This window comes from Triturus cristatus, chromosome 4_1 (genome assembly GCF_964204655.1).
Source record: "Triturus cristatus chromosome 4_1, aTriCri1.1, whole genome shotgun sequence".
Lineage (NCBI taxonomy): Eukaryota > Metazoa > Chordata > Amphibia > Caudata > Salamandridae > Triturus > Triturus cristatus.
Window position 1 is genome coordinate 653,571,212 of NC_140585.1, and position 16,333 is coordinate 653,587,544.

A 16,333-nucleotide genomic window follows, 5' to 3' on the forward strand; every position below is an offset into this window, starting at 1 on the left:
ATTAAACTGGCTGTATTTGAAACTCATATTCCTAGAGACTGTGTGTGTGCCTAATGATCTTTCTCCAGCCTTTATCAGTAAAAGGATTTATATGATTCTGTTCACATTTCTCATGCGGTTGCACTAAATGAGGTCTGGCCATATTAATTAAGGATCTGTACAGGCCCACTGTTGAATGTTGAGCATTTTCCATCATAAAAAACAGCTGCAGCATTTCTGTTCTTTTTGCTCGGTGAAACAGGCACCCCACTACTGCTTAATAAAATGAATTATTAAAGCATATCATAGAAATTATGTCAGAGAAAGGCCCCAGTTCTCTTGTAGTGTAGAAAAGGGAATATGACTGTTAGAAAGTAAGTCTTTCACCGAGAGTAACCCACCCTCAGTCCATCCAGTCAGTGCCAAGACTGCTGTGACAACCCAGGCCGTCTGGTAATCCAGTGAAGGGAACGGTGGGATTGTATAGCGGGCAAGGCACTGTCTTACGGATGCATCTCGCTCCACGTTGGAAGACTATCTTCACTAACTCAATGATTCCCAGAGGTTTCACCTTTGGCTTCAATAGGTAAGCCACCAGCTCTCCGTTGGTTATTGAATAGCCAAGTGTCCCAGCTCATAAAGGAATTTTCCCCTCAACGACTTGGGAAACCACTTACAGCTCAGACCACCCTGTGCTAAAGGAAAATGCAAGGTTTTAATGTTGGTCTACTTGCAGTTTAAATAAAATCCTGTAGCAATGCCTCCAACTCTCTGAAAAGCTCGTCGGAACCTACAGCAGTAAATTACTAAAGTAATTGAGTAGTCTTGGTAATGCCAGCATTTTAAAAAGGGCAATTCTGTCCATAATGGACTATTTCAGGCTTTGCCAGAAGTCTGTGTTGGACTTCACGTTTCTCAACAATAATCCTAAATTACCTTCGACCAGATCAATAGTCATGATAAATCCACACCCAAGATATAGGATTGTCGGTTCCTCTGTATATGTCTATCTATTGGGAACGCACACATTTTCAAACAGTTAGCTCACTTTCCCAACAGTCTAATATAATCCTGCAGGGACTTAATTACATGTGCAGTGTCCCCTTCTGCATTCTTTAAGAACAGAAGGAAGTCATCCGCATTAAAGTGAAAAGGCATGCATTCCACCTTATAAAAGAATTCTCTGTTCTCATTTCTAATTCTCATACATTTCGCAAGAGGTTCTATTGCAATTTCAAAGAACAGGGAGGGACAAATGACACCCCTGCCATTTACCCCAGAAAACTCAATAGGGTACTGAGGTAGTCTTACCAGTGTGGACCCTCATTGAATAAATGTATAAAAAGTTACCTCAATTAATTCAAGCTTCACCCATGTTCATGTGTATGAAGAATTTCAATCAAGAATTCCTAAGTAAGAGAATCTCCAGTTCCCCTGGTAATATGACAGCATGGGGGTATGTAATCAATAAAGTCTCAAGTAAGGCCCAGAGGAGGTGTCTGACATTAAGTGTATTATTTCAAGTAGGAAGAAATTCAATCTGGTCATTGTGAATTAGCATTGTCATATGAGGATGAAGACGCATGGCTAGTACCGTATTAAGTATTTTATAATCAAGAGTGGTCATGGAGCGAGGTCAGTAGTAGGTTCTATTAGCTTGGTATCTGTGTTTCTTAGGTATAGGAATCACCAGAGCCTCTCTAGGAGAGAGTGAAAGCAAACCTACCTCCCAAACCATAGAGTAAACCTTGAGAAGATGAGGTATCAGTAAATCAGCGGAAGTGCAGGCAACACTTCAAGCACTTGATGGATCCTCTCAACCATGATCGGGGTGCCAATTGCTCAGCCACGCCCATAACCTAGGTAATTTTAGTTCGTCAAGATATGCCATCCTATCAGAGGCACAGGTCAAGTCCTTAATCATATAAAGAAGTAAGCAAAAAATGTTGAGTTGATGCCGTCTTGATCATGGACCATGTAATGTGCAGCAACTCATATCAAGATAATAGGATAATTTGTAGTGTCTGACTTAGCCAGCCACATAGCGACAAAACAAGATGATGGACGGAATGCTGACACTTTTCAAACACTCACACCCAGGCACATATCTGGGTTTAATCCTTTGTTCTTTTGCTCATTATGCCACCGCAGTTTGGACCCAGCCATATACAAATCAGTCTTGACCCTTTTCCCCATGGGAACAGATGAGCCTTAACTGCCAAGCCAGGTCCTCCCTGGACGGGAAACAAGCATATTAGGACCAGTTTCGGGGCATCCATGAGGGCCTGGATTGGAAGTTTGGGATGGACTGTTCCCATGAAGAACAGGATCAAGTCTGATTTGCATATGGCTGGGTCTAAACTGGAATGGCATGGGGAGCAAAAGAACTATAGATTTAACCCAGATCTCTTGACGGGGAGTGAATGTTTGATTTGCTCTGCATTCTGTCCATCAATTGTTCTTTTTGCATTTGTCACCCCAAGTGGGACTGGAATACCCAGACGTGGGCCCTGGGCTTTCTGTGCCACTATAGTTAAGCTAGCCTGGCTGATGAGGGATGTTACCCTGAAATCGGTCCCAGGATGCTCGTTTCCGGTCCAGGGAGAACCTGGCCTGGCGTTTCGGGCTGGGGCCATGGGGAGCAGAGTCAATACTGATTTGCATATGGCTGGGTTTAAACTGGAATGGCAGGAGGAGCAAAAAACAAATGATTTAGGCCAAGATCTCTGTACTGGGGCGAATGTGTGACATTGTTCAAAATTCTATCCATCAATTGTTCTTTTTGAACCAACCAGTAAGTGTCCAGATCTGCCTGTCTGCTACTTTGTTTCTAGGATACTGTTACGTGATCCATAAAGGAGTAAAATAAATACATTTGGGATAGTCAGTGTTATGTAGCTGTTGTATTATGCCACATTACTATGCAGCTCTTTCCATGATATTGTGACAAATTCATCTATGGAGACAGATTGTGGGTGATTGGGGGTGAATAATATTTAGTAGTACATTGCATGAATATGTATTATATTATATGTCGCCCTTTTGAAATAACTGTATAGAAACAAATAGTTAATTATATTGTTGGAGTTCAGTTGGAACATACCTATATACATTTCAAAAGAGAATGAGATCACCACTGTTCTATGGCAACAGTTGAGTTTTGATATCACATTGTCTTTTGGTAGAGCACCTGAAACATCGGTCCTCAGTAGAAGCCCATCTACCACATAAAGAGTTAAAGGGATGACTAGTTTTTTTGATCACTGTCCCTTAAATCCTTTTTTAGCCTGAAGCTCCACAGTGACTAGCTGCTGGGGAGAAATGGAGACATGTCTGATACATTATTTATTGCACTACTGTGTTTGAGTGCAGGATGGTTATATAAGACATTGGTGACTTGCAATGACCTTACAACAGGTTTTTTATCCCATACTCATATCCCACTTAATTTTTACTGTATATTATGCTGTACGATTTGTGGCAAAGGCAGCAGTCTCCATTCCATCAGGGCTCATATCCTTCAGCTTTCCTGATGCTTTCTGGAGTGCGTGCTGGATTTTAGGCTGCACATCACATTCCACATAACATTCCTACTTGGACTGTTCATGAAGATCCAGCTACTGCTGCCTCTTCTCAACCAGGAGAAGCAGTGTCTTGGTATGGTAGCCAGCCACACACAGCATCTAAAGTTCTGAGGAACCTCGTATATTGTAGTAATCTTAGGCAGCCTGTAGCATTATGAGTGGTGGTGGGTGGGTTACTTTCTACTTGCTCACTGCTACACCGTAGTCCAGGAGTTATTTAATGAATACAATATTCAGTCCTACATTAAATATAATTGAACCTTATCAAAAAAAACTAACCCTGTATATATTCAGCCTATTAACTGTTTTCTACATTCAGTAGTTTGGTCATTTACTGTACATTTGAAATTATGACAACAGTTTGTCCAAGAATGTATTGATCAACTTTTTGTTTCACTAGTGCTCCAGTACGTGCAATGGTGGATTCCAAAGGCGTGTTGTGGTTTGTCAAGATGAGGAAGGAAGGAGCTCCAATTACTGTGATGAAACATCTAAACCACCAGATTCAAGGCACTGTGATGCAGGACCCTGTCCAAGATGGAACTACGGCAGCTGGGGAGAAGTAAGATCTGCTTTTTCATTAAAATGTCTTCTATAAGTCAAGTTTTTTTCAATACTTTCTTGAAAGATTTTTATGCAATATTAATACAGCAAACGTCTTACAAAGCAAAATAAAATAGCAAAATCTTAATGACCAGTACTAATTAGGTAAGATTTTTTTAAACATGTTGTGCACCTAAATTGAATTTAAGTAGACTCATTGTTCACTTTATCATGAAAACTCCCAAACTGATTCCCAGAATTAGTATTCCGAGCTTTTGCTAGGCACAATGTAAATGTACAAATACAACAATTCTGTTAGTATAGTAGGATTTCCATATTTTCAGGCATAGTGATTTGTGGGGGTTTGTATGTATGTTTGTATAACCTGCAGAGATTAGTGAACACGTCAAACAATGATAAGACTTGTAGTCTGGTACAGCTCCATTCACTGAAGATGTCATCCACTGATGTTGAATTTCATTCACCTGGCAGTGTTTTTCCATGGAAGGATTGGAACTCTACCAGATGCCAACGTCTGAGGAGAGTCTGTTCCAGGGTAGCCCTCATCATGGAAGAATTAAGAACAAAGAAATCAAACAGGCAAACTAGTCTGGTTAACTCTTTACGTCAGATGGTCCTAAGTCATCACCCAAATCAACCAGAACACTTCACCCAGTGGGGGAGAACTCTCTGAGGTGTATGTTGAGTTGAAAACACAATGAACCTTACATTTATTGGCGAGTGTCTACCACTATTGGCAGTCATCCTGAGAAGTGTAGCACATAGAGAGCACTGGAGCCTGAGGCTTTGGGCTCAGGTCATATACAATGAGGAATAGTGAAGGGAAAGTTATGGAGCTTCTCCCTTACAGACCTACAGCCATACCTTGTATTGCCAGTCTAGAAGCATGCTGTGTTGGGTGGCTGGATTCTCTGGGGTTATGAGATGACTACTGCTACATCATCTTCAGCTATGTAGACAAAGAGCCTTCCTGCTTCCACCTTCATTGTGTTCCGGTGTGCATTGTGCCCAACAAACAGCATGCGTTCAATGCAGATAATTCATAAACTGTAAGTATGTTCATATTTATGTAGGTATGCAAACAGACCCGGGGTTACTGGATCGAGGACCTAGCTAAGGTGGGGTTTGACCCCAAAACAAAATTGAATTGGAGGGTCAGGTGTTTATGGCAAAAAAAAGCAAATGCTTTCTTGAGTCCCCTCACTCACCGGGGTTTCCCACCGGTGACATGCTTCATCATTGGGGTCCTCTCAATCCGCTGCGGATTGAGGCGTGCTTCGACTTGCGAAATTACGTAGGAGCACTCAACAGGCGACTATGTGTGGTGCAGTGTAGGTGGAGTGAATAGGAGATCTAAAAATACCTGGCTAGTGGGCGAAACACTTTATTCTAGCTCCTAGTCGGTATAATAAAAACAAGGGGTACTAGACAACTAATTAACCATAATGAGTTAAATCTCTAGCGTTAGTCAACATGTTTAGAGCCACCCCACAGCTCTTCTTCAGGACCACACAGGGGCCAGCCCTGTGCTTTCTACACCTAAGTGACCTAAAAAGTGAGGTAAATAAATAGTTAAGTGAAAAGTGATGTTTGCACACCAACTGTGTGTGCACTTTTATACATACGATTTAAACTCAATTGATCGTAGTATCTGTAGGAAATAAAACAGAGCAATATTAGCCATAATCTGCCTGCCAGGAGACTGGCAGGTTATGAACTTCATGCAACACACGACGTCTAGAGCACATATACGTGAAGTGAAATCTTTGGCGTTGGTTCCAAAGTGCCTAATTGGTGGAGAAAGAACATTGAACGCATGCTGTTTGTTGGGCACAATGCACACCGGAACACAATGAACGTGGAAGCAGGAAGGCTCTTTGTCTACATAGCTGAAGATGATGTAGCAGTAGTCATCTCATAACCCCAGAGAATCCAGCCACCCAACACAGCATGCTTCTAGACTGGCAATACAAGGTATGGCTGTAGGTCTGTAAGGGAGAAGCTCCATAACTTTCCCCAAATGATGAAGCATGTCACCGGTGGGAAACCCCGGTGAGTGAGGGGGCTCAAGAAAGCATTTGTTTTTTCTTGCCATAAACACCTTACCTTCCAATTCAATTTTGTTTTGGGGTCAAATGCCACCTTAGCTAGGTCCTCGATCCGGTAACCCCGGGTCTGTTTGCATATATGATTGAAAGGAGGGTGGACCTAGCCTAGAAACCCTCTAGCTCCCATATTTATGTATGCTCATCAGGGAGGTCTTAGAGGAAGGTGAAAACCTCTACCCATCTCACCCATGGAAAAAAGGCTATTCTCTCTTGGACTAATCTGCAAATCCCATAAATTGTTGAACTGCTTTATTTCCCCAGTGCATTATTTAGAGAGTTGCTACCTTTTGCTCTACATTTTAATTTTCCCTCAAATTCTGATGCTGGAATCCTGACGATATTTCACTTCAATCATTCCTAGTTTTCAAACTACCAATGTGTTCTCGTCACTGTAGCAGCAGTTGCTAGCTTTTGTGCTACATTTTCTTTTACCCTCAAATTCTGCTGCTGGAATTCTGCCTGAATTCTATTTCAGTTTTTCATAGTTACCAGATTACACATGTGTTTTCATCATTGCCAGTATGTCTCAGATGGCCACTGCTAACCTGTCAGCCTTAGATTGGTCTGGTCCCAAATGTTTTGCCTATTTCCCTCCATATTTCTGCTGAAATTTGTTTTTGTTGGCTAACCAGTGCTAAAAGGCTTGTGCTCTATCCCCTAAACATGGTTCGATTGGGTTACACCTGATTAGCATATTTAATTTACTTATAAGTACCTTGTAGAGTGGTATACCATATAACCAGGGCCCGTTAGTTAAATGCTACTAGTGGGCCTGCAGCACTTATTGTTCCGCCCCACCCAAGTAGCTCCTTAAAACATGTCCCAGGTTTGCCATTGCAGTCTGAATGAAGTTGTAAACTGCCCATGCAACTTGTCAAGATTACTCCCTTTCCAAGCCTTAAACTCCTCTGTAATTGCTTATGTCACCCCTGAGGTAGGCTCTAGGTAGCCCATAGTACAGAGTGCATTGTAATTAAATAAAGTTGGGCATGTCCTAAATTTGTCTTTCACTACTGTGTGACCTCGCTGTATCATAGGACAATATTGGGTTCACTTATTACATTTAAGAAGTGCTAACCTTTCATTGTGAGCAGGTAAGCATGTTATGTATGGTATCTATGAAATTGCAATGTAAAAAACTCTTTAATGGTAAAGTTGTATTTTAAATTCCAGTTTTCAAAATGCCACTTTTAGAAAGTCCATTTTCTGCCTTTAGCCATTTGGTGCATTCCGCCTCCCCTGGGTCACATGACTGGGTGTAACTGACAGACTTTGTGAATTCCTGTCAAACATTCACACAATAGGGGGGTTAGATGTCTAAATGGGCCATCTGCTGTTACAATGGAGGGGCGGAGCTGGGCAGAGCCCTATTTGCAACTGAATAGGCTGTGCTTTGCTTTCACATAGAGGCTTCCCACATCCACTTTGTCTCTACAGCTAGCTTGGAGCCAGGGCAGAGGAGTTAGGAAATTCCAAGCACTTCAAATAGAAAGCACTAGAAACTTCTCCCAATTTCAAAGGAAGCACCAGATATAAAAAAAAAAGGCCAGCAGACCCATTTTTTAGTTCACTTTCTGAACCTGTGGAAGTACTCCCGAAGGACTGCCTGCTGTTGTAGGCTGCTGTGTATTCCATAAGACTACATTGCTGCACCTGGAAGGACAGCCTTGCTTCTAGGAGCCTGCTTTGAACCCTTAGTAGCCATCCCTGCTCCTTGAGCACAGCATCTTCACCTGAACCCAGGACTACAAGTGTGACGCCAAGCACTAGTTTGCTGGCCTCCTGTTTAGAGCTACAGGGACATAACAGGCTCTCACCATCTTGAACCCACACCTAGACCGAGCCTGAGTGAGTTTTGAACCCCCCCTGTAGTATCCCACAAATCCTGGACCCTTGGTTGTGGAGCTAAAAGTGCCCAGATAGCCAAATTCCAAAACATGGCACTTAAAAATTGTTTGGCCAAAAACTGGAGAACATCGGGACCAACATGCTCGTCGATCTCCCAAGATGCATCGCTGTTGGCTTTACTTTGCGGCTCATCTTGCTACATTCTGTTCTTCAGCAGAAAATCCTGTTCAGTTATCCTTCACCAGAGGGGTATCCAAGCTTCTCTAACTGTCTTAGGCTACAGCCTCCTGCCTTGTCCCTCTGGAGATTTTCGACTTCTAAAAAAAGTACAAGTCAAATGTAGAATTCTTCAACATGACTTCATCTAGCGGCTCCCCGACGATGAAGCTCTCTCCTCGGACACTGCCTGCAGCCTTGCTCTGTTGAACTTTACCTTCTCAGAATCTTTTCTTCAAAATTGCTTCAAAGTCCGAAGGTAAGCGCTGGTTAGGCTGAATCCACGGCTTGTATCTGACCCATGCTTTATCAGGGTTGACCATATTATTCGACTTTTGCCCAGTCTCGTGCGACTATATTTCAGGGGTTGGCGTTTTGTTCCTTTAGACACTAGTTTTCAGTAAACACTTTAATAAATCATTACTCCTGTTCTACTGATTGGATTTTCATTATTTTGGTGTCAAATAATGTATTAATAACTCTGGTTCTACCAATTGGATTTTGTTGTCTTGGTTTCAAATAATTGACTAAAATGTAATAAATTGGTGTTAGATTTTCATGGCATTGTGTTTTCCCTTTTTTTCCTGGGAGTTCCTAGGTCCACCAGGTAGGTAACCTCTCCCTTCTGCTCAAGTATGGTATGGGGGCCACTCCACTTATCTTGGAGGGCTGCTGGGGCCACAGGCTCCAACACCCATATTTTCTGCCCTGCCTGATAAACAGTCAGCACAGCCTTTTGGTTATAACAGGCCTTTTGTAATTCCTGGCTAGCCTCAAGGTTTTTATTTGCCTTCTTCATGTATTCAGCCATCCTAGAGCAGAGACCAAGTACATAGTCCACAATATCCTGTTTAGGGGGGTTGAGAGGTAACTCCCATCCCTCCTTCTCTAGACACAGTGGACCCCTAACTGGTTGTCCAAACAGAAGCTCAAATGGGCTGTAACCAACCCCCTTCTGTGGAACCTCTCTGTAGGCAACTAGAAGGCAGGGCAAAAGTATGTCCCATCTACTCCTACGCTTTCCTGGGAGACCTTTAATCATGCCCTTTAGGGCTGTGTTGAACCTTTCAACCAACCCATTGTCTTGCTGGTGATAAGGGGTGGTAAATTTGTAATTTACTCCACACTCCTTCCACATTGCTGTTAAGTAACTAGACATGAAGTTTGCACCCCTGTCTGAAACCACCTCCTTAGGGAAACCCACTCTGGAAAAGATTCCAAGTAGGGCCCTTGCCACCACAGGAGCTGTAGTGGTCCTAAGGGGAATGGCTTCTGGGTATCTAGTGGCATGGTCCACCACCACCAGTATAAATCTGTGGCCAGATGCTGTCTGAGTATCCATGGGACCAACTGTGTCAATCCCAACCCTCTCAAAGGGAACCCCCGCCACAGGTAGTGGTATCAGGGGGGCCTTTGTTGTACCACCTGCCTTACCACTGGTTTGACAGGTGACACAGGAGCGACAAAACTCCTTGGTGTCTTCAGACATATGGGGCCAATGATAGTGAGGGACAATTCTGTCCCAAGTCTTTTTTTGGCCAAGGTGTCCTGCTAAGGGAATATCATGATCTAGTGTCAATAGGAAGCCCCTGAACTTCAGAGGTATAACCAACCTCCTGGAGGCACCAGGCTTGGAGTCTCTAATCTCTGAGTACAGGAGTCCATCATCCCAATATATCTTATGGGTTACACTAGCATTCCCAGCAGCCCCATCGGCAGCTTGCTTTCGGAGGGGTTCAAGAGAAGGGCAGCTCAGCTGCTCCTGGCTTATATCTGCCCTGGAAGGCCCCCCTGTCCCCAAGAACTCAACCTGGTCATGTTCAAGCTTCTCTGGGACAGTTCCTTCATCAGGCTTGAGATCATCTCCCTCAAGAGACTGTTCTGCTTCCTGAGCCGGGGGGAAGACACTGCCTTACCCCTGCTGCTCCTTTTCTTGGGAGGCGCCTGGTCCATTCTTCCAGGATCCAGGGCCTGTTCAGCTTTTTACATTTTTGACTGGGACCTGGTCCCAGCAAACACATGTGCAGGGATTCCCAACATTTCTGCATGAATCCTGAGCTCCACTTCATCCCAAGCTGAAGTTTCCAAATCATTGCCAAGCAAGCATTCAACAGGGAGGTCTGCACTTACCACAACTTTCTTAAGGCCAGTTACTCCTCCCCAGGAGAAATTAACAACTGCCAATGAATGGCCTGTCCTGACATTGCTAGCATTGGTCACTTGGTACATTTCACCAAGTATGATCTGCCACAAGATCTTTTGTCACCACTGTGACACTTGCTCCTGTGTCCCTGAATGACAAAGCCTCTTTTCCATTAATCAAATGCTGCTGTCTGTATTTGCCCAAGTTACTGGGACTCACAAAGGAGGACAAATCCATGCCTCCATCACAGATCATGACAGCCTGAGTTGGAACTTTGACTAGGCCAGAGTCCATCTCAGAACCCAGGGTTAACCCTACTACACCCTTATTCTGAGTACCGGCAATTGAAGAACTAGGGGGAACAGTTGCCTTGGGGGCAATGGTGGCTGGAGTTGAGTCTTTGGACTTGGTACAATCACTTGTCCAATGGGCTTTCTGTTTACAGATTTTACACCATGGTTTCTTTTGGCATTTTCCTTTATTAGATTGGGACTCCCCACCAGATGCAGATTTCTGGGGCCCTTGAGAAGACTTCTGGTCTTTACCCTTGTCCCCACCCTTATCAGAGTTTTGGGAATCCTGCTTCTTGGAGTCACCACCTTGACTTCTGCACCTTCTGCCTCACCCTGGTTCTGACCCATTTGTCTGCCTTCTGACTTAATTCTTGTGAAGAGGTCAGATCAGAGTCCACCAGGTACTGATGCAACAGCTGATTTTGACAATTATTAAGGATCTGCTCCCTCATAATCAAATTGTATAATCCTTTAAAATCACACACTTTACTGCCAAGTAACCAGCCCTCCAGAGCCTTAGTATCACAATCTACAAAGTCAACCCAGTCTTGAGTCTGTGCCTTTTGGGTATCTCTGAACTTCAACCTGTACTGTTCAGTGGTTGGGCCAAACCCATCTATCAGTGCACTCTTCAAAACTGTGTAATTGTAAGCATCCTCTTCTCTAACAGTCAGGAGCTTGTCTCTACCTTTGTCTGGAAAGGAGAGCCACAAGATTGCTGCCCACTGATGCTGAGGGACCCTCTGTACTTTACAGGCCCTTTCCAGTGCAGTTATCCATTTGTGGATGTCATCCCCACTCTGGTAGGGAGGGACAATCTTGTTCAGGTTCCTATGGTCATGAGTATGATCTCTACCTCTAGGGACACTGTTGCTGCCACCATGGGGTTCTAGTCCCCATCTATGTGAAGCTCTCTGGAGCTCCAGGGATTCCCTGTCCAAGGCTAACTGTTCCCTCTTTATCCTAAGCTTAGCTTCCTCAAACGGGATCAGTCTGTATTTTCTTCTGGGGGAAAATGGTCCTATGAGAGACAGAGGTCCTTCCAGATGCACCAGAATCATTAGACTCCAGTGAAGGAGATCTTTATCTTCTTGGCACACCACCAACCCTTCCAGGTGAAGTATAGAGAGTTGCCACTAAGGCCTCTCCCTCACCTTCAGGATGGATTGGATTTTCCAGGTTTGAATCATCTTGATCCTCCTGGTCAGTTTCAGAGCCCTGGTCATAGGTGTAGTCACCTCTTGGCCTTTCCTCTGCTGCTGCCCCACCCAACGTGCCTACCTCATCAGACTCTGGGGTCTTTCTGAGGTCATCTAACAGCAGTGCCTCCATGATGCGTTGATTGTTTGCACTCCTCCATGTCTTCAACTTCCTAGCTGTACACATGTTTCTCAATTCCATGAATGTGAGATGGTCAAACTTGGAAGTCAAGGAGTCAGTGGCTTCAGGCCTTGAAGACATACTAGTGTAGTGAGGTGTTGCACCTACCTAACCTAGTGGGAGCTACTAGACTCTCTTGAGTTGGGAAAAAGGGGTGTGCTGGTCCCTTTGCTAACCCAACTCCAAGTTCAGTAGAACTTACTTTATTCAAGACTTGATTTATATGTACCTATGTACCTATAGTGATTTTCAGTTAGTCACTCAAAGAGATTATCTGGTAAAGCAATAGCAAGCTTGAATCCACTGCTGCACACCAATGTGAGAAGTTGGCCTGGCATATGCTGTCCACTAGTTATAGTGGGCACCTTGCACCAGTCCAAACAACCCTTATTGATGATAGGTTTAAAGACAACCTTTACTGAAAGCTATCCTAGTGGTAGCTATGGAGAGCAGCCTTCAGGTTAAGTCTTGAAGGAGTGTAAAGCAGCTTGGTTTACCAGATTATAACCTCTTGAATCACTAAATGAAAGGAGATCCACACAAGGTATATATAAAAGATATGTATTTATTTCTGAAACCTCACTACTAATCTCTCTATGAGATTAGAGTCCAAGATACACACTAGTACAATTCTATAATGACAGTAAATAGCACAATATACAATGGGCCCTAGGGGCGGACCAAACCATATATTAAGAAAGTGGTATAAGAACCACTACTTGACTAGACACAGTGCCTAGAGCACGTAGAATCACTAGGACCCCAAGGAACCACCCAAGCAAGTGACACAAGAGACCAACGGGGGACGTGTGCAGTGTGAGAACACAGCCGCAAGCACCGTACTATTCTATGGGAAAGTCGCGGTTGGAATTTTAGAAGTTAAGGACTTTGAGGATACCCCTTTAGACTTAGGGGGTTCTAGGGCCAACACCCACGGGAGCATCAGAGTACTCAAGTTCCCTCACCCAGGGAAGCCGGGTGCATAGGTGTCAAATGGTGTCGGGAATCGTCGTTGATTTCAATGGCGATCTACTGAAAAGTGCTGCTGCCGGGAAGGAAAAAAGTGTCCGGTGTGATCCAAGCCTGGATCGAAGATCAGAAGAACCTGAAAGCAGAGGAGACAACATATGGGTCACTTGCCAGTGACCAGGGGCAAGATAGACGAATGCCCACCGATGTCGGGTGTTTCAGGTGCGAAGAGGTGAAGCTTGACTCTGCAGCCACAAGGACCAGGAGGCGTCGACAATGAAGACCAGGAGCTGGATTCGAGCTGTCCCACGAAGGATGTCGAGTGCTGCATTGTCGGTGCCGGGATTGGACCCAACAAGCCTTGGCAACTGCAACCCATGTAGAAAGAGAAAAGATGCTTCGGTGCGGACCAGCAAGGTCCTGGGGACTCTCCAAGCAATGGAGAGTCAGGGCATGTCTGGAGCAACCAGGTAAGCCCAATTAAAGTTAAAGTTGCCTTCACAGGGACCCACTAGTCGGCGGACCAGGGATTGCGACGGGACCTCGAGAGAAAGCACAAAGGGCCAGCTCACAAAACACTCGTGGAGTGTAGCGGGCAATCTTCAGTGCAAATGCTGCTCGGGGTCAGGGCTACAAGTAATCGAAAGCTCAGCTGCAGGAGTCGTTGGAGAGCTGATGCTTCTGCAAATGGTTGCGGTATCCAGGGGTTTGGGTTGCACGGTCTTCCACAAGGGATACAGGCCTCAGAATTGCTGAGTGCACAGATCGACCTCAGAGACCTTGGAAACCCCCCTCCTGTGTTGCAAAATTCTTCAGATTCCGGCAGGAGCTTCGGAGATGCAAACCGGACAGATGCGTCTTTGGTGCCTGCCTTGCAGGGGAGTAACTCCTTTACTTCAAGGGAGATTCTTCAGTCATCTAGTTCAATGTAGATCGTCGAAGTTCCAGGATTCAGTAGCAGAGTTTTGTCCAGGTGTAATCTAAAGTCCTGTAGCCAGGGATTCCTTTCTTATACCCAAGGAAGGGGTGGAACAAACTCTAGGGACCCACCTATGAGAGTGTCAGGAAAGAGGGGTGGCTACACCCATTTCCTTTGTCCAGTTTCGCGCCAGAGCTGAGGCTAGTAGCATCTGCAACCGGTTTGAGCTGGACTATGCACAGGGACACCAAATGTGCCCCCAGTGCTGACTTCAAAGCACTCTTGGAGTACACCCACCCAGCCCCAATACACTAAAGCCTGTCTGGAAGGTGGTGACACCTCCCTGTGACAGGAAATCTATTGTCCAGGCCTCCCCTGCCGGAGTTTCATCCAGCAGCAGGAGGGCAGACTCGTGTCTGTGGCTGGCAGCATCCATTTTGTGATGCCAGGGCTCTGTTAGCTGGTACCGGGTATACCGGTGCTGGCATGTCTCTCCCTCTAGAAAGGTGGGATCATACTCCCACACCAGTTACTGGTGTGGGGGTATGATTCCAAGGTGTTGGACACCAAACACGACATGTTTGATCAGCCGCTTCCTGTGCTTAAGGAGGTTTTCTTGGAGGCCCAAGAGATGCAGATCTTACCCGAATCCATGAGGGAAGTGCTCATTACATCCTTATTGACACCTGGCAAACCCACAGATCGTTGCGGAGCCTGCTTATGGGCAAGCTGGTTCTCCCAGACCAGGCCGGGTTCATTCCAAGAAGAGCCACGTCCCATAACCTTAGGACCTTATTCTCCATTTTGCAGGCAGTGGACCCAAGGTTGCAACTGATAGCGGTGTTTCTTGACACCTCAACGGCTTTTGATTCAGTGGAATGGGACTACCTAATCACTATTTTGCAGTGTATGGGCCTTCCCGCTGGTTTCATAACATGGATGGTACACATCGCCCACGGCGAAAGTCTTAATTAACGGTCATACCTACTCCTCCATTTCACTCTCTTGGGGCACACACTAGGGGTGCCCAGTCTCGCCCCTCCTATTTGCCCTAATTATGGAACCCTCAGCAGCAAAAATTTACATCATAGCCACATGGGCCTTAGCTGCTTCCTTCGCCCGAAACTCATCTCCCTATATGCGGACGATGTGACCCTATATATTAAAGACCCACAACACAATCTTAACCCATTGCTACGTGAGTTTGTCAGATTTGGGGGCCAATCCAGAATCCACATAAATTGGTCCAAATCACAGATATTCCCGCTGACCAATTCCGTTACTCCCTTCGACACAGATTTTCCGCTCGCGTGGTGTGAGGACAATGCTAAATATTTGGGGATCCACGTAACGACAGACCGGGACGAGTTAATGCGAATTAACTATGGGTGTGCAATGGAACACATCACAGGCTGCATTACTCGATGGATTGCCCTTCCCTTAAGTATGGCTGGACGCATATGCCTTATAAAAATGGTAATCCTCCCCAAGTTTTTATATCTTTTCCTCAACATTCCCTACGACCCTGGACGGCACTTCTTTGCCACCCTACGGTCGGAATTGATTTGGCTGGTGTGGGGCAGGAAACAACCGCGTATACAGTGGTACACACTAATGTGGCCCTATTCCCATGGGGGCTTCGATATACCTAATTTTGAGCTCTATTACATATGCGCCCAGGCTCATTATGCCCATTATTGGTTCCATCCACCTCGTTATACACCCCATGTTGCCACCGAACACTGGCTTAGCAGACCCTATCCCGCTGGAGGGTGTCATTCTGTCCACCGCTGCACCCCGCGGCCGTAGCCCCTCTTCCGTAGATTGCACACTCACAGCCTGGTCTCGCATTCTGGATCATATGCATGCGCCCAGTCTATACTCCCCTCTCCTACCACTCACATACCGCCCAGAAATATCACTAATACAAGAAGGTCTCTTCAAAAAAACTGCGCGTATGCGAAACATTCGCTGTTGGAGGGACCTATATAGTAATGGGAAGTTCCGCTCCCTCCAACAACTGTGCCCTGATCCCCCGCCATCCACTATGGAAACGTTTTTATATGCTCGCCTTTGCCATGGCATTCAAGCTAGTAGCACTGGTTTCCCTTCAGAACCTGCAACATTTGCCCCCTTACATTGTGTCTTGCGTGCCTCCACTGCTTCACACTTGGTGTCCACACTCTACAACATTTTATATAGTGATATTGAATACCCTCCATGCCCAGCACGTGCTAAGTGGTCGGCACAATTGGGCCAAGATCTCAATGATGCACAATAGTTATACTGCTGTAAACAGACTGAACAGATCTCTTCCAATAGCAGACTCC

General features: G+C 45.2%; 1 protein-coding gene across 3 annotated transcripts in view; it reads left to right on the forward strand.

The window, feature by feature from the left end:
* Window positions 1–16,333, forward strand: part of ADAMTS20 (ADAM metallopeptidase with thrombospondin type 1 motif 20) — a 1,386,529-nt gene that overhangs the window by 897,084 nt on the left and 473,112 nt on the right. For all 3 annotated transcript variants that reach the window (XM_085653052.1, XM_085653051.1, XM_085653053.1), the window contains one exon: window positions 3,964–4,125. In XM_085653052.1, the coding sequence (XP_085509178.1) occupies window positions 3,964–4,125 (162 nt within the window). The remainder of the gene's footprint in view (window positions 1–3,963; window positions 4,126–16,333) is intronic.